This window comes from Buteo buteo, chromosome Z, assembly GCF_964188355.1.
Source record: "Buteo buteo chromosome Z, bButBut1.hap1.1, whole genome shotgun sequence".
NCBI classification, from domain to species: Eukaryota; Metazoa; Chordata; class Aves; order Accipitriformes; family Accipitridae; genus Buteo; species Buteo buteo.
The window spans coordinates 64618975-64645899 of NC_134204.1; the positions used below are offsets into that span (position 1 = coordinate 64618975).

The following is a 26925-nucleotide window of genomic DNA, read 5'->3' on the forward strand; positions in this document are numbered from 1 at the left end:
AAAGTGCCCTGGTTGTTCCACATGCCACTGGTTTTCAGTGTGAGATATGTTGCCTTGGATTTTTACGTTCTGATAAATTATTTCCATAGGAAATGTCTTCATGTTATAAAAAGTAATTCTGTGTTAGTATAAAACACCTTATCAGTAAGGATATAACGGTTTCTTTGTGCTGTTAAGGTTTGGCAGTGGGGAAAATTGTAACAAATTTGTAGCTTATTTCACTTTTTTTTCCCCCAGATTCCTTTTTCAGAGGCACAAAAGTAGATCTTAAATACAAGTATGTTTTTGTCCTTTCTTCAGGTTTTGTTAGAAGCAGAGGAGGAGTCGATATTAGAGATGTTAATACTAATTCTGAAAACTGGGCTGTAGTTAAAGCTGCCTTAGTGGCTGGGATGTATCCCAATCTAGTGCATGTAGACAGAGAAAGCCTGGTTTTGACTGGACCAAAGGAGAAGAAAGTGCGATTTCATCCTACCTCTGTTCTTAGTCAACCTCAGTATAAAAAGGTAAAATCACTCTGAATTTATAGCTCCCAAAAAAGAGTGCTATATCAAATGTTTTAGAAACGTCTCTTCATAGTTGTCAGTACTTTAAAAGCAGCATGTGCATTAAACACTACGTTTTTAGAACACGTTTTTCCTGGCAGTTGATAAAACAAAGAATTGGAGTTGGTTTATTTTTCCAATATTATTTCATCAAAACTTACTTCAGTTAGTCCTTCTTCTAGGTGGAATAAAACAAAATGATATGAAAAACTAGTTATGAAACTCTTTTAAAGAGGTAACAATCTCTGCTCATAATAGCAGGAAGAAGTTCTGCTCTGGAACTTTTTTTTTAGATCCTTTTTTAAAACAACATATTTTGTTTCAAGGTGGTAAGATAATTGTGAGTCTGGTTGAATTCTCTCTCACTTTTTAAATTGTGTGTATAAATTTATGCCTATATGAATATTTATTTATGTCTACATATATAAAACAAGAAATATGTTAAGATTTATTTTAGTTACAAGTAGAGGGTAAAATAGCCTATTCTTGTTTGCTCTTGCACAGATTCCCCCAGCAAATGGGCAAGCTGCAGCCATTCAGGCACTTCCTACAGACTGGCTTATATATGATGAAATGACGAGAGCTCACAGGATAGCAAATATCAGATGCTGTTCTGTTGTAACACCTGTCACTGTGTCACTCTTCTGTGGACCAGCTAGATTACCAAGTAATGCTTTGCAGGAACCTTCATCCTTTCGAGGTATAGCAGGGTTTGGATTTGGAATGTTTCCATTGGTATACACTAGTATGTGATATGCAAGGCTTATTTTTCAAGAATATTTAATGCGTATATTAGCTAATTCTTAAAATGACAGAGCTATAGTTTCTGTAGCTGTTCAAGAATAGTTTATAGGTTCTGTAATAAATGTCTCAGTTTTGTGAATCCTTGTAGATTCATATCCATAAATTACACTTACATAGTTCTGAACTCCCAGAAATTATAGTTTGTAGTGAAATAAAAAATGCAAACAAAATGTCTGATGACAATACTAATGCTGAGAAGTGTAATATGCATGTTTTTTCTAAAGACCAGTTTATTTGATACTTTGAATCAGATTATTCAAACTAAATAATAATTTAGAAACTATCTGTGTGGCAAACAGTCACATTGCTTCCAGCTGAAACATGCATTTTAAAGATTATTTTCTACTGATAACTTTTAATGACAATTAGCTGTACTATTAACTAAAGTAATAGGAAATATATAGAAATTTCCTTTTTATTTATTTATTTTTTATTTAAATGGAGTGCTGTAGGAATAGAAGCAAAAATAATCTATCCTGCTGCCAGTTCTCTAGAAATACTAGTTTGAATCAAAGAGTCCAAGTTCAGGACATGGTTTAGTGGGCGTGGTGGTGGGTTGATGGTTGGACTCTTTTCCAACCTAAACGATTCTATGATTCTGTGATTATTTTTGAAGCTTTCCTGTTTTGCTCTTAAACTGTTACCCTTGAAATAGTGTTTATGCTGATTGAATTGCACTTAAAAAAATAAATTAGAATCCTACTTAATAGCCATATATATGTAATTTATTTTTTTTCTTAATGGGTCTTTAAATCTGCTGTTTTACTGGGAAATAAGCGTAGAGCAATGTGTGGGTTTGCAAACAGCGTCATGCAAAAGTTTGTCTATGGCTTTCTGATGAAACTTCTAGACAAAAGATTCTGATGAAACTGCTAGACAAAAGACAATGGCTGCAGGAGACAGCAAGCTGCAGGTGATAGTGGCTGCATAATGGCCCTTCAGCTGTTTCTGGCTGCCTGTCCTGCCTATGTGGTGCTCTTGCTTTGACCTAATGGCACTGCTCCCAGCACACATCAAGCCTTAGCATGAGCTGGATTAGCCAAAATCTGAGCAGGGGTTGAGTGAACCATGGCAATGGCATAAAGAGGGATTTGTGGGATATTTGGAAAACAATGGGCATATAGTGAACAATCCAGACAAATGGAACTGATTATTCTGTGAGCCAGAGGCCTCTGCAGGCAGCAGGCCTCAAGGACGTAATGAAGATTAACTGTTGCTACAAGTCTGATGAAGCGAGCACGAAAAGTAGAACAAGGTTAACTGTTGCTACAAAGTTTGATGAAATAAGCACAAAAAGCTGAACAAAGTTGGGCATACGTGACTGAAAGCAGGACACAAGACAGAATACAGGCGGAGGGAACCATTCGTGTGATCAGAAGACCTTATCCTATCAAATTATTGTTTTAGGCGTGTGGACAGCACATGCTAACCAATCAACAGATGGCTTACGCATGAGCGGAACTAAAATGCTTATATAAACCGAGCTATTTGGGCAATAAAGTGGCATCTGCTTGATCATATTGATTGTGTGCAGTGTCCGTGACTTCCGCGTCGACAAGTGGTGCCTGAAGAGGGACCCTCAGATCGGTGTTGAATTCTACGACAGAAGCCGATGGAGAGAGGGTGCGGAAGTCGGCTGTAGGTGAGTGCTGCCCCGGCACTCGGGAACACACTAGCGTTGTGGAAATTCGCCCTGATCAGGCGAGCGGCCGGGGAGGAGATGGGGTCCACTGTGTCCAAGGAAGAGGCAGCAGTGGTTAAGCTCCTCCAACATATGCTCTCAATGAGACGGTTAAGTTATGACTCGTCTGCCCTGAAAGCCCTGTTACTTTGGGCGAGAGAAAAAGGGTTACTCCCTACATTTGGAGATGCTTTTGCCATCCCTACTTGGGAAAAGATAGGGCAAGAACTATGGCAAAACATAAGTTCGGGTTCAAAAGAGGCGAGCAGATTGTCCATGATGTGGGGGTTAGTTATAGAGACTTTAAAAAGTATGAAGGCAGAACGCTTGGCTGCGGCATCTGCTTTTGCAGCATTAGGACCGGAGGGTCCGGAGAAGATGCCTTCCTCGACAGCTCTGCTCTTTCAGCAGCCTCAAATTCCAGCTGCTGTTCCAGCCCTTGTATCTGGGGCGAATAGGGTCTCCGCAGGGACTTGTGCAGCCAGGAAGTCTGCGGTAGCAGATCCAGAGCCCGGAGACCAGCCTTTGGAAAAAGCCGACAGCCTGGCGGAATTTCCACCACCACCAGCAGAAGAGATGAGAAACAGCTCAGTCTCTAGATCCCGTTCTTCATCACCTAAACCAGTAACCTCATCCCTGTATCCACCGCTGCCGCCATCCACTCCTCCATCCCCGTTTGAGGAAAAGGAGGAACGGGTGACAGGTCTGGGGGATACGCAATTGAGGGAAATGCTACAAAAGCTGGAGGCTCTCGAAGCCCGCCTGGAGTCATCAGTGAAGCCTGAGCCAGCGTCATCAACTTTTCCTGCGCCTCCACCACCTTTCACCGCAGAATTTTTGTCGTTCCTGCGACCACCTCCAACGAATCCCTTTACTTCACAGGACATATCGGGTGAGATCGGTGCCATGGCACCTTTGCCGCCGTCACCTCCGACGGCTTTGTTAACGGGGGGTGGGGTCGGAGATCCAGCAAACAGATGGAAGGGGGTAATTAGAGATGCTTTAATTGAAGGTCAGTTTATTCCGTTTGTGACAGGTGCACATGGAGGTCCTGTTTGGGAAGCATTAGACTGGAAAGTTTTAAAGGAAGCTAAGGCAGCAGTTACTCAATATGGGTTAAAATCACCGTGCAGTCAATCTATTATTCAACATGTATTTTCTGCGCATTTGTTGACACCATATGATGTTAAAATGATTGTACAAATGTTATTGCTTCCATCCCAGCAGCTCCAGTTTTATCAAAACTGGCAAGCGGCCTGTGAAAATGCAGCCGCTATCCCGCGACAGCAAGGGGATCCTTTATTTGGTGTACAGGCTCAAATGTTGCTGGGTGCGGGCCCTTACACCAGGTCCGACTGGCATGCGCGATTTGCCGTAGAAGTCTTACAACTCAGTCAAGACTTAGCTTTTAAAGCATTGAATAACGTGCATGATGAGAAAATTAGACATACTTTTACCTTGGTGAAGCAAGGCCCCACGGAAACGTTTTCAGCTTTTATTGGTCGATTGCATACCGCTATCATGGCACACCCTGATTTAGATCCTGAAATGAAAACCAGGTTCTTGGATGTGCTTGCTTTTGATAATGCAAATGAAAAAACCAAAAAAGCTCTTAGTATACTGCCAAAAGGTTCTACCACCGCTCAGCTGTTAGAAGCTGCAGACCGGATGGTAGAATCAGAAAAAGCAACAGTGATGGCCGCTGCGGTAGGAGCGGCTGTAAAACTCCTATTAACAAAAAGCAAAGGAGTGCGAAAAGATAAAAAATGTTTTCGTTGTGGAAAAATGGGGCATTTTAAAAAGGATTGCTGGAGCCAAATAGCTGTTGGCTCGAGCGAGACCAACCCGAGTGATTCACAGAAAAAGTGGTGTGTAAACTGTCAGCGAAACAATCATAACACCCAAGAGTGCAGGAGATCGGGAAAGGAGTTGCAGAGCGCGACTCACCCGCGCGTGACGACACAAGGACAGGGTGCCTGGACCGCTGCGCAGCCGCAACCGGCAGAAGCGCAGGGGTGGACGTGGCAGCAGCAGTAGACATTACACTGGTAACATCCGAAGTGCAACTTATAGATTCTGATCAAAAAGGACCATTGGGACATGGGCTAAGTGCATTGCTATTAGGTCGTTCTGTTTCTTGGAAGGGCATTTTTATAGTGCCAGGACTTACTGATGCAGATTATTGTGGTGTGATAAAAATTATGGTCTATACGCTGACCCCTCCTGTTACCATGCCAGCTCGATCAAAACCAGCCCAGTTAATACCATTTCGGGCACGTGTGCCCAGAGCGCAGGCCGTGGAACGAGGCCACGGGGGTTTGGGTTCCACGGGTCAGCCTCAAGTGCTGTTAGCTGTTGACATTGCTAGAGGAAAGCCTGAGGAAAAAGTCACAATATCGCACCCTAATGGACAATCCCTGGCAATGTCGATGCTGATAGATACCGGAGCTGACCTTACCATCGTCCCTGCAGGCAGATGGCCTAGTGAGTGGCCGCTAGTGTCCGTGGCTACAGGGGTAGTGGGAGTAGGAGGCGTTCAACGAACAATGATCAGTAAAATACCAATTTCCTTTTGTTTTTCAGATGGCACTATGGTAACTACTTGACCGTATGTGATACATTTACCGATAGCTCTAATTGGTCGGGATCTTTTATCCCAAATGGGTGCTCGTTTAGTTGCACAACCTTTTTAGGAGCAGCCTCTGAAGAGCAGCCTGTATTAAAACTCACCTGGAAAACAGACGAACCAGTGTGGGTGGATCAGTGGCCGCTGAAACAAGATAGGCTGCAAATCATACAGATATTAGTGAATGAACAATTGGTAGCAAGACATACTGTATCTTCCACAAGTCCATGGAATACACCCATTTTTGCAATTCCTAAAAAATCAGGAAAATGGAGGTTGCTACATGACCTTCGAGCAGTAAATGCGGTCATGCAAGATATGGGTGCTTTGCAACCAGGTCTGCCGTCCCCTGTTATGATTCCAGAACATATTGATTTGAAAGATTGCTTTTTCACAATTCCCTTACATCCCAGTGATGTTGAAAAATTTGCATTTACAGTGCCCTCAATTAACAAATCAGAACGAGCCAAAAGGTATCATTGGGTGGTGTTACCACAAAGCATGAAAAATTCACCTACATTATGTCAGATGTTTGTATCGTGAGCGTTACAGTCTTTTCGAAGAAACAATCCAGAATTGCTGATACATCATTATATGGATGATATATTGGTTGCAGGAGAAAATATGGACATGAGTAAAACCTTAGTGGAGATCACTAAAGAATTGGAGCCTAAAGGTCTAAAAGTAGCCCCAGAAAAAGTCCAATGTTCAAATCCGTGGAAATATTTAGATTGGGTCATTACAGAAAATGTGGTACAGCCTCAGAAAATTGTGTTGAAATCCAAAATTTCAAACCTTACAGATGTTCAGAAACTGATGGGGGACATTCAATGTGTAAGACCTGTTGTGGGAATTACCAGTGATGATTTAGAGCCCTTGATGCCATTGTTAGGGACAACAACAGGAGCAAATGATTATCGAAAACTATCATCTGAACAAAAAGATGCACTTGACAAGGTCATTGACAAAGTGGTTTCTAATAGTGTGCTAAGAAAAATAAACGACTTGCCGTTGCAATTCTTATTGATTAATACTTCGGTTGAATGAAAACACCTTATTGGGTTGATAGTTCAAATGAAACAGAAAACTGCTATTTTGGAATGGGTATTTTTGCCTTTTCAACCTAAAACTACTGTATATACTAAAATTGAACAACTAGCACATCTGATGATGAAAGGTCGAAAAAGAGTTTTGGAAATTTCAGGACATGAACCTGGAACCATGCTTGTGCCCATAAGGCAAGACTATTTGGACTGGCTAATGGCCACCTCAGAAATAATTCGAAGTGCTTTAGCAGAATATCCAGGAAAAATCACAAATCATTATCCCTCTGATAAACTGTTACCATTGTTACAAAATCAAGAATTTGAAGAAAAACCAATCAGGTCAGAAACTCCTGTTGATGGATTAACAGTATTTACAGATGCAGGAAGAAAATCAAAACGAGCTGCTGTAGCCTGGTATGAAAATGATCAGTGGCATCAGCAGCTACTTTCAGGACATACTGGGAATTCTTTGCAAACTTTAGAATTACGAGCAGTTTTGTGGGTGTTTCAGTGTTGGCTTGATACACCTGTCAATGTTGTGTCAGACTCCTTGTATGTGGTGGGAACCACCCAAAGATTAGAACGAGCAATGATTAAGCAAGTAAAAAATCCTGTTTTACATATGTTGTTGATGCACTTACTGTTTTTGTTAGATCAGAGACAAAGTGAGTATTTTATTACTCACATTCACAGTCATCAATTTCAGCATGGATTGTCTATTGGCAACAGTATTGCAGACAATTTAGTTGCTCCTGCATGGCAGCAGCACAGAATTAACCTGTTTGAGCAGGCCCGAGTATCGCACAACTTTTTTCATCAGTCAGCAAAAGTTTTAGCGCGACAATTCAACTTGAAAGTCTCTGATGTGCAAGGCATTGTGCAGTCGTGCTCTGCTTGTCAAAAGATAGGATTTGGCTTAGGCATTGGAGTGAATCCTCGAGGTTTAAAGTCTTTACAACTGTGGCAGTTGGATGTCACCCACATGCCTGAATTTAGCCATTTAAAGTATGTCCATGTTTGCATTGGCACATTTTCACATGTGATATGGGCAACTGCTCAAACAGGTGAGACAGCTAAACATGTGATGAAACATATGCACAGTGCCATTGCAGTCTTGGGTATCCTGCAGGAGCTTAAGATGGATAATGGTCCTGCATATGTTTCAACTTCTTTTAGCGAATTCTATACCTTATGGAGGATTCGTCATCTAACAGGTATCCCTCACTCGCCCACTGGACAAGCCGTTGTGGAAAGAGCTCATGGAACTCTTAAATTGCTTTTGCAAAAACAAAAAGAGGGAGAACTGTTGCCACCATCTGAGAGACTTGCAAAAGTGCTGTATGTGTTGAACTATTTACGTTTGACAGAAGGAAGAGACTCCCCTCCCATTGTAATTCATCACATGTCATTGCAATCAGGGATTCAAAAAGAACCTGATGCAATTAAAGTGCTATAGTGGGATTTACGAACTGGGGAATGGAAAGGTCCAGTAGAAGTGAAACTGACCAGTTGTGGTTATGTTTGTGTTTTAACAGATGAAGGACCAAAATGGGTGCCAAGCCGATGGGTGAAACCATGGAAACAAGGAAAGTGATATCTGATTCATGAATTCATCATTTTTGTTTTTGACAGAGACTTGAATGCGCGGTGATTGATTGTGTACTACCATTTTCGCCAGCTGTTTGTCTTCAGAACCAAGCAAGTCAGATGATCACCGTGCCCAATCTGTCATTTGTTGTTCTATTTTAGGTTAAAGATGCTGAAGTGGTGGTTTGTTGTTTCAATGTTTTGTCAAGGTGCTGGAGCATTTTGGGCTCCTTCTTTACCCAAGACAAATACATGGCTCACGATTGCCAACCTTACCCATCAATCAACCCTGTGTTTGGCTATGGCCAACCCCGACAACCCATTTTCTGCATATTTGGTGGGGGTGCCTTTGGCCAATGAGGCATGGCCGTCGCCAAGCATAAGACTACCGTCATTCATGACCAAGGGCACTGGCAGAGTTGACTACCGGGATCAGAGTATGTCATGGTTACCTGGGGCGGTAGTGGAACCACAAGAATTAGAACTCTTAGGTTCTGTAAAAATGGATTATTGTGTGATGTTTAACTATAGCAGTAATCATACTAAAAAAGGACAAATAGTCAATGCAATGTTGCCTGTGTATTGCAATGCAAGTGATTGGTGTAACTATACTAGTTCAAACCGTTGGAGATCTAGCAATACACCAATACAGTTACCCCCAGGGGTGTTCCTGATTCGTGGACAGTGAGCTTGGCCTGGCATACCCTCTCATTTGCAGGGTGGGCTGTGTAGTTTGGGTCGTTTGACTGTATTACTTCCCAACAACACCCAAATTTGGCAACATAGAAGGAGGCACAAAAGACAAAAGTGCAAAATTTGTTACCATGCATTTGAACCGGAATGTAATGATCAAGTGGAATTTTGGTTGCCTAGCGAAATTGTGGCAGCCAGCCTTTTAGCCCCAGGAGTAGGAGTTGCAAGTGCTTTAACGAATCTACGAAAATTGGGCTGTTGGCTGGCCAAACAGAGTAAGTTAACTTCACTGGCCCTAGATGGCTTGCTTAGCGATGTTGATAGCATACGGCATGCAATGTTGCAGAATCGAGCTGCCGTTGATTTTTTGTTGTTAGCACATGGTCATGGTTGTGAAGATTTAGCTGGAATCTGTTGTATGAATTTATCTGATTACTCTGAATCGATTCATAAAGCTATACAAACTATGAAAGATCAAGTTCAAAAGCTGCAGGTTAGTGATGGTTTGGGATGGTTAGACAGACTGTTTACCCATTGGGGAATTATGGGATGGGTAAGAGATTTGTTAAAAATGTTGGGAATTGTTTTGTTAGTATTATTAGTCTTGTTACTAATTATTCCTTGTATACTCAGTTGTATAGGATAGGTGGTACAGAATGCAATGGCCAAAGTCTGGATTGTTCAAAAACAAAAAGAGGGATTTGTGGGATATTTGGAAAACAATGGACATATAGGGAACAATCCAGACACAATGGAACTGGTTATTCTGTGAGCCAGAGGCCTCAAGGACGTAGTGAAGATTAACTGTTGCTACGAGTTTGATGAAGCGAGCACGAAAAGTAGAACAAGGTTAACTGTTGCTACAAAGTTTGATGAAATAAGCACAAAAAGCTAACCAATCAACAGACGGCTTACGCGTGAGCAGGAACTAAAATGCTTATATAAACCGAGCTATTTGGGCAATAAAGTGGCATCTGCTTGATCATATTGATTGTGTGCAGTGTCCGTGACTTCCGCGTCAACACCTGCCAGCCTCCACCGTTCTGTGATTGTGTGTGTGCGACTAGGGGATATGCAGGGCAGGAGACAGTGATGGGGGCGGGGGCAGCTCAGGGTAGGAGATTTGTGCCCCCTTCTCAACAGAGTCCAGGGCTGGAAATGAGGGAGAAGAGGTACAGCTCTCAGCGCTCACCCCCTTGTTCCCCTTCTCTGTTGCATAGCTAGAGCTTTGTCAGTGCTGCTGCAGCCACTTTCACCTTGTTTTCTGCCTCCCTTTCCCAACTGTGTTTCATTCCCTAGTGTGAGAACAGTCCCTTGCTGTCTAGTGTGTAATAAGTATTTCTCTCCCAGTTTCTTACTTAGAAGCAAAGCTTTTTGGCTTTGGGAATAAGTGTGACTTGCCTGAAAAATACCCACATAACATAATCTTAAACTTGGTTTTATACTGCTTTTTGCTTGTGTTTTTAGGATGAACTGCAAAATAAAAATGGCAACTGACTGGGCAATAGTGCTAGTAAAATGTGATCTGTAAACTTCCTTGTCTCTACTACTCAGTATTGAAATACCTTTTACCCTGTTCGAAACAGTTGTCTTGCAGTCGCTCCAGATTGAACCATCCTAACTATCTGTGCTGGTTTTGGCTGGGATAGAGTTCATTTTCTTCATAGTATGGGCCTCACTTCCTCTGGGGCGGGGGGGGCATTGAGCAAGTGGTTGTGTGGCACTCAGTTGCCGGCTGGGGTTAAACCATGACAGTCCCCTGAGTCATCCTGTTACATGTTTTTTCTGTTTTCATGAAGCAGTACAGTCCAGGATGTGCCTATGAAATATCAGAAGGAAAACCAGTAATTTTAGCACAGCTGTATCAATCCCTGACCATTATTGCGATTTGTATCATGTGACTAGTCAGCGTTTAACTCATTTTAGCTTCTCAGTTGACATTATTTGCAATGTAAATACTTTGTTTAAGTTCTGATTATTGTTTTAGAATAGAGATTAAAGTAGATGAGAGGCTAATTTGGTATTGCTTCAATAGACAGAGAGATTACTAGTAATCCCTCACACTGCTTTCTACTCGTAGATCGTTAGATAGTAAAATCTTTGTTGAAGGGACCTCCAGAGGTTTGACTGTTTAACAGTGCTTACCCAGCTGCGAGGAAGCCAATGCCCAGTGGTGTGTCAGGATAAACTTAGGTACAGTTGAGCACATCCCATCTTTTTGCTTAACTTTGCATAAATTGCACTCTTGGCAAAGCTTTTTTCCAAAGCTTCCTGCTGACCAACTGTTTACAGGGGTAGCAGAGCTGTGCAGTAGCTTAATTTGATTAGAAAAGCTGAGTAGGATGCCTTCAGTTTAACCATAGCGAGCGAAGGGAAAGGAACTTTGTTTACCTCTTAATTTGGGGAGGGGGAGGGAGAAGCTTGACTGTAATTTAAGGTCTTATGATGTTTTAATATTTTTATTTTCCCCCCTTTTTTCTAGGGTCCAGGTGTATTTCATCCCTATGATAGTGGGCACATAGCAATGACTTACACAGGTCTGTCCTGTCTGGTTATTCTTGGAGATGATTTAAGTCGAGTAAACAAAGATGCCATACTGGCAGGACTGAGAGCTCTCCAGCTGGAGGATGGAAGGTGAAAGATATTTTATGTTCTACAGCTCCCTGGAAGGTTAATAGAAAACCCAGATGCAGAATGAAACATAAGAAACATGTTTTTTATGGAAGTACCTATGTAGTCTTTTATTTATATTAGAAAATACTTCATGGGTAATCAGTATCAGTCATAGAACACATGCCAGTTTACAGGACCAAACAGCTCTTTGTGTATAGATTTGCTTTTGTATTGGAGAATGATGGTATTTGCTTAGAACTGTAGATGCATATTACTGGAAAGATAATGGATTGGTTTATGTCTCGAGGATAGTTTTTCTGCTCTGTCCTTCAGGTAAGTGAGGTTTTCTGTGTTTATATTCTCTGTTTTTTTGCAGGGCCCTTGGAACACTACTATGATGATGTTTGCTGTGCTTTGTGGGAGGATGGGGTTTATTTAGTTTCGAGAGATTCAAGATATCAATACACAGGATGAATTACCTTATATATTACTTGTAATAGGAGTGTAACATTACTAAACTTCATTGTGAAATCTGTCCTTTTCGCCTGCTTTTTTTTAATAGATGGTATATACCCCTTGATCCACTTCGTTGGTGGAGGTTTGGGTTTTTTTTAATGCAGCTGAAGCTGGTAGCTAATGAAAACTTCTGCTAGTGCACGTGATCTGTCTGTGTTGTTAAGTTTTATGAATGTAATTTTTGAAAGAGTACTTTAAGAAATGCAGAATTACAGAAATGTAGTTCCTGAAGGAATTATCTTTTACTTCACAATGAAATTGCTGTCACCCTTTATGAGTTAAGAAAGCTTTTGTTTTGGTCAAATGGCTGTGTATTGCCTAGACATCTTTTATAATTAAAACTTTTTTTTTGTAACACAACTGTAAAAATGCAGTGTTACATGTGTGTTTATAAAAAAAAAACCCAAACACAAAACTCCAGAATGTTTAGAATGTAACTGGTGAATATGAAGTATATGATGCACAGTTTTCTGTTATTTATAACAGCAGGCTGACCTTAACGGGCCAAGTCCTAATGTATGGATGCAGATACATACACATGTATTTGTTGATCTGCTATAGTTTGCAGTTCCTTCAGGCGTGTGGAGGTGCCTGTTCCATTGCTCCAAGCATTCATATTATTTGTCAGACCATTTTTGTTTTTAAAGTATATCCGAAAGGAAGGAGATGCTCCCAAGCCACTAGCATCTTGAAGTGGTTACCTGTCATCTTGCCAAATTACAGGAATAAGCTACATGCAGTTAACCTCTTTTGCGTGTTTGTGTCCTGTGTGGTTTTGATGTGCAGACTGATAACTCCTACACATGATCCTGTGCCATCAAGCCCCTATAGGAAAAGGAGAGTGCTTTGCACTGGTATAGAATTGTTACTTTGAGAGGAGTCAGTTTCTACTCTGACAGACATTCTCATACCTATGAAAACCACTTTTACTGCTCCAAAGGGGAAGGATGTGTGAAGGCCAGAACTTGAGCCAACATCTTGTCTGGATGGAAACAGCAAGTGAGCTCAGTGAGGGAAAGAGACGTTTTTCTTGTGTTACCCTAGTATAAGTATGCAAGCCTTAGTTAACAAAAGACAGGTGTGAAGAAACAAAAACTAAAACCTACAAACAAACAAATGTAATTAAATTATATTGTCTTTTTTACATTATGAATAAGTGTGTGTATTTTAATTTCTACCTTACGTTAGCTGAACGTGATTTGAAGTGTCTGGATAACATACGGTGTGGTTGTCACCTGAGGATAGGGCGAGATTATAAACCACAGTACTGGCACATGTTAGAAGTGTCCTGGTTTCCCAGAATGTCCTGTGCCATATCCGGAGAGCAGTGGCCTTCACGCCTGTGTGTGCAGCAGAGAGCAGGGCCTGGCACAGTTATGGTTAGGAGAGCTGGAAGTATGTCCCAGGAAATGTTGGAGGCTTTTCTGTGCAAGAAGATAATGCGGTTCACGCTTGAACTGCAGGGTCAAAGAGGGAGTGTCCTAGTGGTGATAGCTGTGCTTAAAAGACTGTCTTTAAAGTCAGAAGTACCTTTGGGTTTTGTTCTTTGTTTGTTTGAGAAGAGGTTTGTCGGGAGGACTCATCAAAATATTCTGTTGTGCTGGCTTCTTGCAAATGGTTAAGTCATCAAAATATACTAACTAGCTCTTTGAACCAAATGGAGGCTTGTCAGGCAGCAAATCATAGAACAAACAGTTAAAGGTTTATTTATTGTTACAGGTAATTAAACTTGCTACCTATTTCTGTTCATGATAGAATCATTCAGGTTGGAAAGGGCCTTTAAGATCATTGAGTCCAACCCTTAGCCTAACACTGCCAAGTCCACCGCTAAGCCATGTCCCTCAGCACCACATCTACACAACTTGTAAACACCTCCGGGGATGGTGACTCCACCACTTCCCCGGGCAGCCTGTTCCAGTGCTTGACAACCCTTTTACTGAAGAAATTTTTCCTAATATCCAATCTGAAGCTCCCCTGGTGCAACTTGAGGCCATTTCCTCTCATCCTATCACTGGTTACTTGATAGAAGAGACCAGCACCCACCTCACTACAACCCCCTTCAGGTAGTTGTAGAGAGCCATAAGGTCTCCCCTCAGCCTCCTCTTTTCTAGACTAAACAGCCCCAGTTCCCTCAGCTGCTCCTCACAAGACTTGTGCTCCAGGCCCCTCACCAACTTGGTTGCCCTCTGAACACGTTCCAGCACCTCCATGTCTTTCCTGTAGTGAGGGGCCCAAAACTAAACACAGCACTCGAGGTGCAGCCTCACCAGTGCCGAGTACAGGGGGACGATCACTGCCCTGCTCCTGCTGGCCACACTATTGGTGATAGAAGCATCCAAATTACAGCATCCATCTTCATTTTAAGGGCTTCCGAGAGAGCACAGGATTGTACTAGATAACCCGGATACAACAACTTTAAAATGTTCATAGAGTTTGGAGAGATTGTAGCCATAATAAATCAAAAACTGGATTGAAGGTCATTTTCACCATTTGTATTGGAAATGGTAGTAATAATAATTAAATTTGTACATACATGGGAAACTGATCCTGAAGGTGCAGTCAGGAAAGGAAGCCTTGGGAGCTGTTAAGATTTCTAGGAAGGCAAAGAATTCTGTCCAAAACAGTAAATGTTAAAATGGTAACGCATACATCAGTGTATACTGTGATAGGTGAAAGACTGTAAGCATTAGCATCTTTGAATGAGTAAAGACCAGTGCCATTGCATTGCTGAAAATAAAGTCTCCCAGGCCTCTAAATGTTAATAGTTCTATTTGTTTTGCTTGCCTTAATTAGAGTCACATCTTCTAAAAAGAAAATCTAGCATAGCTTTGGGTTATATTTATGTGAATACTGTAAATAAAAGTAACTAATTTTTAAAGGAAAAATTACACAATTTCTTAAACTGCTTTTCATATTTTCTGATATAACTGGCTATATAGTGTATAATGACAGAAACGTTTCTTTCAGTTTCTGTGCAGTGCTCGAAGGAAGTGAGAATGATATGAGGTTTGTGTACTGTGCTTCCTGCATCTGCTACATGCTCGATAACTGGTCAGGCATGGATATGAAAAAAGCGATAGACTATATTAGAAGAAGTATGGTGAGTATTCACAAAGTGTTATTTCTTACTACATTTTAAAGTTACTAGCTTTATTTCTTAACTATGACTAAAAATCTCTGTCCAAAACTACTTTCTTTTTTTTTTTTGCATTTGTATTTTCATTGTAATGTGTGCGCACTAGCAAGAAAATCTTATTTGGTGTGTTTGTTCACTGCAAATTAAATCTGATCTTTTTTCTTTAAAACTCAATTTAAAATCGAAAGCAAGTTTTTGAAAACTGGGGCCTGATGTTCCTATAACTTAGAAAAAGTGCATAAATCACTGCATCCATAAAATTCTCACATTTCAATGAGCTGTAGTCCTGCTTATTAAATGATATAAGAAATCAAAGGAAAAACTAATTACTAACGTCAGTTCAAGCTTAATAACTGTTTCCAGTCATGTACTTTGTTATTTATTAGATATTTGGAATGAAGGAAAATATTAGTATATACACATTTTTTTCTGTGTCTGTGCAAGCTGTCTTCATATTTGGTTGGAGCAAAAGAGTTTTCAGCTTTTTTTCATGATGTTTCATTAGTTCAATTGAGTTTCATTTTCCAAGATTAAAATAGTGCTTTTCAAAGAAGCTGAGTAAGCTTGAAAACTACAGTTCCCTGAATGTGAGTAGACATACATAGTAAACTCAGTCCACAAAAAAGAGCCAAATTTATGATTACATACAGCTTCTGTTGTAAACCACTATGTTTTAGTAGTTGCTGCCAGCAGTGAGATTGTAAAATTTGAGGGAGAAACTCTTAAGTCTAAAAAAGACTTAATCTCCTGCTTCAGACCAAATTGGTTTTTATTTTTTAAGGCAGTAGTTAGATGTGTAAGCATTTCTTACTGTACATCACAAGAAGCTTTCTGGCACACTACCATAGTCTTGGACCAACCGAGGTGATCAAGGGCAGGGCTCAGTCATACAAGCATACGGACCAGCAGTCTGTTCATGCTCTACTATCACCTTCTATCCCTTTTCCCTCTGCTGAATCCTCTCGGTGGGTTTCAACTGGGGACAGTGATTTTTCTGTTCTCCTTTTACAGTCTGAGGGAGCAGCCAACGCAGGGTGCTTGCTTTTGACTGATTAGGTCAGGAGGGTTCTTCGTCCTCTGATGCTTGCTGGACCTTTGTGTTTGCTGAGATTAGCCTGTAATCGGATAGCTTAGCAGAGATACAATAGGAGAATCAAATATTAAGAAAGAATAGAGAACTAAACCAGAGAGCAAAATCCTTATCGTGTTGTTCTATACATCACATCAACTGTTAGTTAGCATTTTGTACACTTAGTGCAGTTTTGGTCCCAAGTGTATGATGGAAGTGAAAGGGTACAAAGAAAGTTAATTGTCAGAGGTATGAACCAGCTTCTGTAAATGGACCGTTTGATATACTAGGAGTCTTCGTTCTGGAAATGAGATGACTAAGTGGAGTGTGACAGAGGTATGAAAAGTAGTAAGTAGCACGGAAAAGATGAAGTGAGCAGGGAGCAATTATTTATTTCTAAGACAAGAACTAGAGAGCATCATATGAGGCCATTGGTAGAGCAGGCAAGTGGAGACGTTTTGGAAGTTTGGAGCTTTGAAGTGGCACTGGGGATTTACTGTCTACAGTGATCTTGAACCAGATTTATAGTTTGCTTCTAGAGCCTTAGTATTAATCCTTGTACCAGCAAATTCCAATTGTTATGTTCCTACTGGGAAAATTGACGCCATTTCTTAAAAAAAAAATAAAAAAATTGAAGCCTGAACAGAACAAGGGCTTGTAGTAATACTTCAGTTGACCAGTGAAATAAAGCTGGAGTCTGGGCATGGTCAAAGTCCAGCTTATCACAAAGACTGTGTCTTTTCCCGGCTAGCTCAGAGAGTAACTTAAAGAGATCCTGTAAGCAGTTGTCTTAGCATGTGCTAACATATAGCAAGAGATGCTGTATTTTTGTCCAGGTTTACTGTGAATTGTTAGATTGACTACACACTGTGTTCAGTAGGACTTCTTTTTTAAAAGCATTGGTATATTGTTAATTCACTGCAGAGTTGGTATGCACATGCACACTAGTTTTGTCTGGGTTTTCCGAGTGTGCATTGCTTGGTCAGACCAGTATTTCAGTGCACTAACTCGGTTCCAAATTGTCTGGCACTTCTAGGCAAATACACAAAAACTTTACACCCTGCTTGGTCACATCGTAGAGCTGAAGATATTTCTGAAGAAATCTCAAACATTCGGGGAGTAGACCTTTGTGAAAATCATTTCACAGTGGTGGCTGTTCCTTCCTCTCATTCATCTCTTTCCACAACCCTCCTTGAGATGTATTCCAGTTCAATTACCTATCGCATGAACCAAGTATTTCTTAAAGCATGTTTCTTAAATAAATACAATGAATGTGAAATGTGGTATCCAAGAATGTTAGCTTGATATCTCCTGTTAAGATTTTGTAGGTGGGGCTAAAAATAACCTATATATATATATTACAATTCAAAGTAAATTCTATTTGAGATTATTTCGTCTCTTAGTCCTTGTGTAACCAACTATACAGTGAATATTGTTACTGACTTTTTTGCAAATGCTTATTCCTGTTTTAGTATAATGTTACTTCGTTCTGGTACTTCCATTAATTATAAAACAAAAGAGGTTGCATTGCTCAGTAGTACACTGGTGTGACAAAGGTGTGGTTTTGTCGTACCATCATATGTCATTTGCACATAGATGAAACAAGTGATAGTTAACGAACTTTTTTCAGTTACTCAAATTGGCATACATGTGCAGTGCAGCTAATCTGGATGGAGAGTAAAGTGACTGGTAATACACTGTAATCTTTGTAATAAATTTCTGGATTATTTTAGCTTATTCTTTGGAATTTGTCTCTTTAGTCATGCAATATAAGAATTGTGACGTAGTTCAATACAGCTGAAGGAGGGAGGAGGTTTGTGTAGTTAGGCATGTCAAGAACAACAGAAGATTGGAATATGAAACAAGGCTGTTGCTTTATTCGGAAAAGTAACTATATTAAAAAGAATTGAATCTTCGTACAGAATAGATAGCCCTCTTGTTATCATCTGACTGGAAAGTGTTTATACAATACCGGTCACAAATAATTGTGCATCAGTTTTATTGTCAGTAAAATAGTCAGGTTCTAATCACACAGTTTTTATCAGCATGGGTTGATTTTTGGCTTTCACATTCAAAAGACAGATATATCACTAATCAAAACAACAGACACTAAGATGCAGAAATTTTTAGTGACTTCTACAGACTCTAAAATACTGGGTTTTGCAACATTGCTTGGTTTACTGCCGGTTTGGTTTTTAAGCAGAGTTATCGAAAGAAGCTTTAAGTATAGCATCTGCTACTTCTAGTATAGTAGAGTCCTCCTGAAATGCAGGTATATGAGTCTGTTGATGTAATTAAGCTGGTTGTAAAACTTTTAGACTGTGAAGCAAAGATTGTATTCCACTGGATTTACACATTTCCTGAGGATAGTATTTAATTATGCAGTTTTCATGTTGCAGTAACCTAGAGCCTCTTTTGCATATATATAATTTCCTGGGTCTTTTCAAAAGGACAAAGAAACAAAAGTATTTCCTTAGTTCTTTAATGCATACAAGTCCCCAAAGAGCAGCTGCTGTCTGTAAATAAATAGGTACCAGTAAGCCAAAGTTCAACTATTGTCTATTAAAATTTCAAGCTAATTGTACAGCTCAACATATTACACTGTCTGGGATGCACGCTTAACAGCTTTTTTCCAGAGCTAATTACTTTGTCATACATAAGCAAACCATCTCCTTTTACAATTACTGTTTGCAGAGTTAATTAGCTTTGCCAGCATAGCTGTGCGAATCATCTTGCCTTTGCTTAGCAATTAATGGGTCTGTGGTGTGTGGTAGCACTTTTGCATTGCGTTCTCAAAAGGCAGTGCGAAGAGTTTACACTGTATGTTTTAACTTTCAGATGTTCCTAGGTGTTACTTAAAATTGACTGGTTCAAACTTCAGAAGGTCAAGCTGCAGCTTGAAGTGTATGTATCAGATGATAGTCTTTTTCGTTGCCTCAGCCTGCAGCAACAACTCAAAAACTGAGCAATATAGTTTTAATATAGCTTCTTGTTGTGGTTTAATGTCAGCCAGCAGCTAAGCACCACACAGCTGCTCCCTCACTCCCCGTGGCTGGGATGGGGGAGAGAATCGGAAGGGTAGAAGTGAGGAAACTCGTGGGCTGACATAAAGACAAAGTTTAATAGGTAAAGCAAAAGCCACACACACAAGCAAAGCAAAACAAGGAATTCATTCACCACTTCCCACCGGCAGGCAGGTGTTCAGCCATCTCCAGGACAGCAGGGCTCCATCACGCATAACAGTTACTTGGGAAGACAAACGCCATCATTCCGAACGTCCCCCACTTCCTTCTTCTTTCCCCAGCTCTATTTGCTGAGCATGACACCATATGGTGTGGGATATCCCTGTGGTCATTTGGGGTCAGCTGTCCCAGCCGTGTCCCCTCCCAACTTCTTGTGCCCCCCCAGCCTGCTCGCTGGTGGGGTGGGGGGAGAAGCAGAAAAGACCTGGACTCTGTGTGAGCACTGCTCAGCAGTAACGACAACAGCCCTGGGTTACCAACACTGTTCTCAGCACAAACCCAAAACGTAGCCCCATAGCAGCTACTATGAAGAGAATTAACTATCCCAGCCAAAGCCAGCACACTTCTGTGTCTGCTTCTATTTCTTTTTTTCTTCTCAATGTCAGCTTTAAAAACAGATGTACAAAATAATCCTTAGGTTGTTCCTAAAGATACGCTAGCTCCTGTAGCCATTCTTTGGTTAGGACTATAGGAGTCATTAGTGGTCTGTCAAGGTGTCCTTTATCTACTAGCCACTGTTAAATGTTTTGGAGAAAGCATGAGAAGTTCATAGTCAGCACCCCAGGAGGGGGAGTTAAAATTGCTTTCTGTCTGATCAGATATTGAACCAATCATTAATTGAGCAGTTAATATAGAAGACATAGGACCTGTGCAATTTCACTTCAAAAGTTAAACTTCATTTTTGTTCCTACTAAACAGTATGGTATTTGTCCAGTGATAATTTATTAAGTATTCTATGAACTCTTGTAAAATAAACATTTTCCATTTTACGTATAACTTACTGTGATCTCTTGTTTCTGATGCAAAATGATTTAATGAATTTTTAGGGAAGAAAGATTGTTATTCCTACATATACAGCATCATCTGGTCCTGGATTGCTCTTAACAGACCTGTACTATAGTATGCTTGGTGCTTTGTTCATCAGACTCAAGTTTCTCCTTTTTCTTTCACTTAACAAAGTGATTTTTCAGCATTTCTAAGGTATTTTTTTAACAGTAATATTTTATAGGGCAGGTTTAGTCCAATAGTATGCTTTATTATGTTTTTGCTTCTGGTTTCCGTCAGCCCCCACCCCATCTTCATGTTTTTTTAAAGCTTGATGTTCTTGCTCCTTACTAAAGCATTTCTTGTACTTGAGTATTACACACACAGCAGTACCTTGCGTTTTGCCTTTTTGTACGTTAACCAGCTTTTGGGTTAGAGACAGATCATTTTATCCATTTAATTTTGTTTGGAATTACATATCCGTTTGCTCTTTTTAGAAAGACAGAAAAATTGGGTTTGGTTGTTTTTTTTCTTTAATGGTTATCTGCATCACACGTTTTCCCTTTTTGGCAAAGACATGTTTACCCATTTTCAGACTTTTAACGTAGGTAACAACTAAAATGCACTCCATTAAAGTCATAAAAGCTGCCTGCATTGAAACAAGGCTGATTTGTTAAGTGTTTTGTGCCAAGACCTGTGTTTGAGGTGTAGGTTCAGAATTTAATCAGGTTAAATGGTGGTTATGGGCTGATGATAATTTTGCTAGCAAACTGAGAAATTGCAATGTCTGTGAAAGTGATGTGGTTCTAAAGTAACTGGTTTATGGGCTTTTTTCTTCAGTCTTATGATAATGGCCTGGCACAGGGAGCTGGACTGGAATCTCATGGTAAGTGTTAAAATGGTCTACGTCTGTTGTAAAGACTGGGATTGCAAATGCTGTAAGAGATGCAGGGTATGTCATGCCTTTCCATCTTTTCTAATTTTAAGGAAGTAGGATGATGAGGAGCAAATCCAAAACGTGCCTCAGAATATCATCTGTCGTCTTCCCTTAGTTCCAGCTTAATATCAGACCAGATGGGCTGTTAATATAACAACTCCATTAATCTTACCTCATGAATGTTTTGTTGAAAGGTGTTGCCTGTAGTTCTCATCTCTTGCTGACAGAGCAAACTTTTTCCATGCGTACCATTGCTACTCTGGATTTATCTGCAAGAGATTTTGTGCAGCGCACCTGATAATCTCCAGTTTCAGCAGCTATTAGTAAAACCTAGAAACATTTCCTCTGATAGACTACAGCATCCACGAGGGGCTCAAATCTTGAAGCAGCAGTTAATTTTTGTAAACTGTAGTTGTGAAGATGGGAATTTCCGAGACTAATATTTTTAAGCAAGATGTTTCTGTGCCATGAAGTCTGGTCTGCTTGTGACAGAGAAACTATTGACTTCTATGTGACTGAGACTAACTCTATCAAATGTTTGCTAGCTTTATCCTTAGTGTTGAGCTTTGATAGGATTCCATTTGTTTTCTTCCTGCAGGATGGATAAAGTTGAAAAACTTAAATTATACCCCTACGTATTTAAAAAATTAGTTAACTAAGCTACTGTAGAATGCTAGTGATAGCAGATAGCATTACTTCAGTATCCTTCCTCTCCTGCGCTTCAGCATCAGAATGAAAATAACCTTAGAGTTACTGAGGTCTTCTGGCACTGGGATAGTGTAAGGAACTTTGGGCCGCAAGTCTTGCATCAACAGCTTGCTCACGGTCTTTCCCAGGCTGTAATTTTATCATATCAGGTAATAAACTCAGAATGAGTTTTGATGGTCTTTAAAAAGTGTTGGCCATAGTACACAAAGAACATGAGTTTCTCTTCTAATTTAAAATTTATAGTGTAGTTTCCTTGACAACAAAAAATTGCTTAGAATTTTGTAATAATCTGTATCTATTACAACCATGAGAGTCCAGCAGTCTTTTCATAGTATTAACCACGTCTTTTTTTTTTTTTCCTTAAATTTTTTTTTTTTGGCGTTCTGCTCATCAGACACTTCTGTGTCTTTATATCCTCTGGGGGATTGAGTCTGAGACTGGCTTTGGCATCTTTGCTTCAGTCTGATGGCTGGTATCCCAATAGCTTTCTTTTTTAAGTTACATATGAAGAAATGTTTTCTGTTGCATTGCAGTTTACTTATTTCTGGACTGCTGTGTAATGTAAATTGCGCAGCATTGAGAGGCAATCCAGCTTTAAGAAAACAAATTCAGGTTTATCTGTGCAAGAATTGGGTTGAAGTTTTTTTCCCCTTTGACATACATGAACTGAAGTGTTTTTATTTATTTGGATTTTGGGCTTAAAATTAACACTTTTGTACTGCTAAAAATCCATTGATTTAGTTGTTACTAACCTAGTTAAAGTCCTGAGTGAGGTCATACAGGCTTCAGTGAAAATCTGGGTATCAAAACATTGCAAAAACTCTCTCTTCACAGGTGGCTCTACATTTTGTGGTATTGCATCGCTATGTTTGATGGGTAAACTGGAGGAAGTTTTTTCAGAAAAAGAACTGAACAGAATAAGAAGATGGTGTATAATGAGGCAACAGAATGGCTACCATGGACGACCCAACAAACCTGTAGACACTTGCTATTCCTTTTGGGTGGGAGCAACATTGAAGGTAGTGTATGGAACAGCTACAGGATAGTTACTGACTTGTTTTGATTTCTTTAAGCATCATATCTTTTTGCTTGAAAGAGTTACATATCTGGCACAAGCATATGAATATGCACAGATCACTATAAAGGCCTTTCATCTTGAAAAAATGCAGGATATGGAGGTTTACCAGATTAGTGCTATCTCTGCTGTGACTGCTTATATCATAAAAGATAGTGCCTATTTAGTATTAAAAATATACTAAGATTTAGTATGTTGCTGTAATGGTGTAATTTATTTCTTTTCAGCTCTTGAATATATTCGAATATACAAATTTTGAGAAAAACCGAAATTACATCCTGTCAACTCAAGATCGTCTTGTTGGTGGATTTGCCAAGTGGCCAGATAGCCATCCAGGTAAATTTACTTGTCAAAATCATGGTGGGTGTGTTCTAAGCTAAAAATACATTCCAGCAGTCAGACATCCAAGAGGTGTAAAGGAAGTTTTCTCCTCAGTCTCCTTCAAAAAATGGAAAAAAACCAGCTTAAAATATAATGAGATTTTCATTATTTAAGTGGAAAGAGAGAGGTGTAGTTTTTCCCTGCTCAGTCACAGAGCAAATGAGCTGTTGTTGTTTAGACTATTGCTAAAAGAGTATCGCTGTCTATTTAGAGCTGGGCAAGCCTCTCCGTATGTGTTTAACTGTTCTAGTTAAAGGGAATATTGTGCAGTGGGTATCTTTGTAAATCCTCTGAGTAAAGTATTTCAAAACATTTGTTTCCTTAATAAAAGAATCCTTAAGCTTATTCAGATGTCACTGATGTATGTAAAAAGTCGAAACTTACGTAGTCACATATTACGATTTACAGATTGTAGTTGCACATAGCAATTATACGTAGTATATCTGAAAGTAAATTACTGTCCTTTTGGAAGTGCCTAATTTGAAGTAGAGAAAAACTTGAAAAGATGCTAAAGTCTTTTAATTTGAAATAATTTTAAAAGATGCTAGAGTTCAATGAAGGTATTGCAAACTGTGAAAACAAACCTTGTGCCAGTAGTGTTGCCTAGTGACAGTTTGTACGGGGCAGATAAACGGTCTGTAAACTGACGTAGTAAAGGATGAGTCTGTTCAGAATCTGTGTGCTGATATTTCATCCTTTCATCGTTCTCAACAACAGTTGATAATTTTTCAAGGTAAACTCACACTGAAAACACAGTGCTTGTGATAGATTTGCTTCCCCCACTCCCCTGAAAATAAGCTTAGGATTCCTGAGAACTTTACCTGTATTTACTCTTCTGTTATATAGATCAGTCAGTATCACTTGGAGGAAATATTTCTATTTATCTTGATGAACCATTTACGTAGTGAGCTAGGGATTAAAAAATCTGTTTAAAACACAGCAATGTGCAAAGTTCCTTAACCTGTCTTTTAGCATAGCTGTGATTGTTTGAGATAAGATTTGAGAAAGTCAAGACTAATAATAAAGCTGTTTGCCTTTGATTTGTGTGTTCTTACAGCCTGCACACTACTGTTTCCTATAAAGCAAGCTTTTGCTGTCTCTTGTTTTGTTGTGATAGGTGGGCTTATTGCACTATTCTTTCCTCAGGCAGATGGTGACATAAGTGTGTTTTGAAGGACAGAGTAAAAAGTCAATGCAGTTCTGGTGTGAAGAGTGACTATAAATGCAGCATTGCAAATATTGTTTCTGTGGAACTGTGATTTTATTGTCATACATACACAGCTGAGCTTCCTACAAGCTCAGTATAGTATCTGAAAGGCAAGCTGTCTTTGGCTTTGTTGCAAAACACAGATGTGACAAAATATTCCAGGGAAAGTGTGCAAAGTAAGAACATGCATTTTTTCAAAGGTGATTTCTAAGATAGATTCAGAATTTGAACTTCTGTAGCTCCTACTTTATAAAAGCTCTGTTTAAATTTGGATAGTCAACCTGTCTTTGCAGTTCAGTAATGTTTCTAGGAAGAAGTCTGGAAGAAATTGCAGAAAACAGTCAACAGCTTGTGATAATATATGTATTACATGGACTTCCAAAGTTGCAAGTTACTTTTCACAACTGATGATTCAGGGAAATATTATTTTGTAGCACTGATATTCCCATGCTAACAGACATCAATACAGTCTTGGCCTGGAGGCCAGTAGCATTATTTAACACTTTTTCTTGATTTAAAATAGTGTTTGGACCAGCATGCTTATTGAGCAGTGAGCTTAGAAAACTTTCTTGCCTTTGAAAATAAATCTAAAAAGTCAAAAGACTCTTAAATGCTAGTAATCCTCTGAAAACATGAGCCTCACAAAGTGAATCAGGACATGACTTGTTTTGTTCATAGTGATTGGCAGGTTGTCAAATATAGGAAAGGCTTTCATCTGAAATATCTTCTGAATATCATTGTAGTAGTATTACTGTTCTATGAAGCAGGCATGGACACTGGCTTAAGGAGAGTCATACTTCAAAACAGAAGTGAACACCTGCTCTATTTGTTCTGTTCTTTGTTTACAAATAACTGATACGTATTTTTTTCTAAGTCTTTCATGTTAAGCAGTTAGATCTGCTACCCGGTGTTAATGTTACTTGTTGAAAGCATTAAACCACATTAATGTGGTTTACTGGAGTTAATTTTCTTCCTAGGAGCCCGTATGGTGCTGTGTTTTGGATTTGTGACCAAAGCAGCGTTCATGACACGCCGATGTTTTAGCTGTTGTGGAGCAGCACTTACACAGTGTCAGAGCTTTTTCTGTTTCTCACGCTGCCCTGCTAGTGAGCAGAGGAGGGTGCGCCAGAAGCTGAGACTGGGCACAGCCGGGACAGCTGAACCCCGCTGACCACAGGGGTACCCCATACCACACCGCATTTTGCTCAGCAGTAGAAGCTGGGAGGAGGAGGCGGGGGGGGCGTTTGGAGTCACAGTGTTTGTCTTCCCGAGTAACTGTTAGAGGTGATGAAGCCCTGCTTTCTGGGAAGCAGCTGAGCACCTGCCTGCCGATGGGACATAGTGAACAAATTCCTTGCTTTGTTTTGCTTGCACTCGTGGCTTTTGCTTTCCCCGCAAGCTGTCGTTATCTCGGCCTACGGGTTTTCTCACTTCTACTCTTCCTTTCCTCTTCTCCCACTGGGGGTGGAGGGGGGAAGTGAGTGAACAGCTGCGTGGTGCTTAGCTGCCTACCAGGGTTAATCCACAACACTTTGCTACAACACATACCTAAGCCATTTGGGTTTTTTCAGACTTGTGCATAAGTCATGACTAGATATAAATAAACTTCTATTTGAAATTACTAGATGTACTGCTGCATGCCCCAGGAGGTTGTGCCGCGACTCTGATGTATCTCGTTTGTTATCTTTAAATTATACACAATATAAAAGAATTGGAAGTACATACAGATCGAAAGGTTTAACATAAAAGAGAGGGTGAAAATGAGCGTGCGCAATTACTACATGTAAAACACTGAAGTGACATTTGCTCTCATAGAAGTGTAAGTACACCTTACTTTGTTCCAGTTTTTAAGACAGCAGCCGAGCAGTTGTGAGGTTGCATGCTGCATTCTGTATTTGTGAGTCACTTAAGAAACAAAATGTTTGGACCTATTTTTTTGACCTTGAAAACCTGGTGTATTTCATAGCTTGAAACAGGACTACACAGGCTACATATATGTGTTTTGGCTAGAACTAACTTGAGTATTAAGTTAGCAGGGTTTTGCACAACTGCTGAACTTTGTGGTTAAACCCAGCAAATAGCCATATACAGGTAAGTAGGTTTGTATGTTGTTTTTAGTGCGTATCAGTGCAGCTGTCCACAGGGGTTAATATACTCTTATGTCCTGAAGTTGAGGTGTCCTTGTCTGATGTACTTTCTGCAAGGTCAGGAGGGGCTGTATCTGCTGAGCATGCTTTTGTCTGCATGTTAATGCTGATAAGCAGAAGCCTTTTTTCAGAGCCTCTCTATCCAGA

The 26925-nt window shown here is 40.0% G+C and overlaps 1 protein-coding gene across 1 annotated transcript in view; it reads left to right on the forward strand.

The window, feature by feature from the left end:
* LOC142027534 (3'-5' RNA helicase YTHDC2-like) overlaps nucleotides 1–26420 on the forward strand; it is a 49056-nt gene extending 22636 nt beyond the window's left edge. The window contains 8 exon segments of the mRNA XM_075021903.1: nucleotides 301–506; nucleotides 1050–1245; nucleotides 8238–8286; nucleotides 11463–11616; nucleotides 15079–15211; nucleotides 22803–22987; nucleotides 23271–23379; nucleotides 25609–26420. Of these exon segments, the coding sequence (XP_074878004.1) occupies nucleotides 301–506; nucleotides 1050–1245; nucleotides 8238–8286; nucleotides 11463–11490 (479 nt within the window). The 3' untranslated portion in view covers nucleotides 11491–11616; nucleotides 15079–15211; nucleotides 22803–22987; nucleotides 23271–23379; nucleotides 25609–26420.
* The last annotated feature ends 505 nt before the right edge of the window (nucleotides 26421–26925 follow it).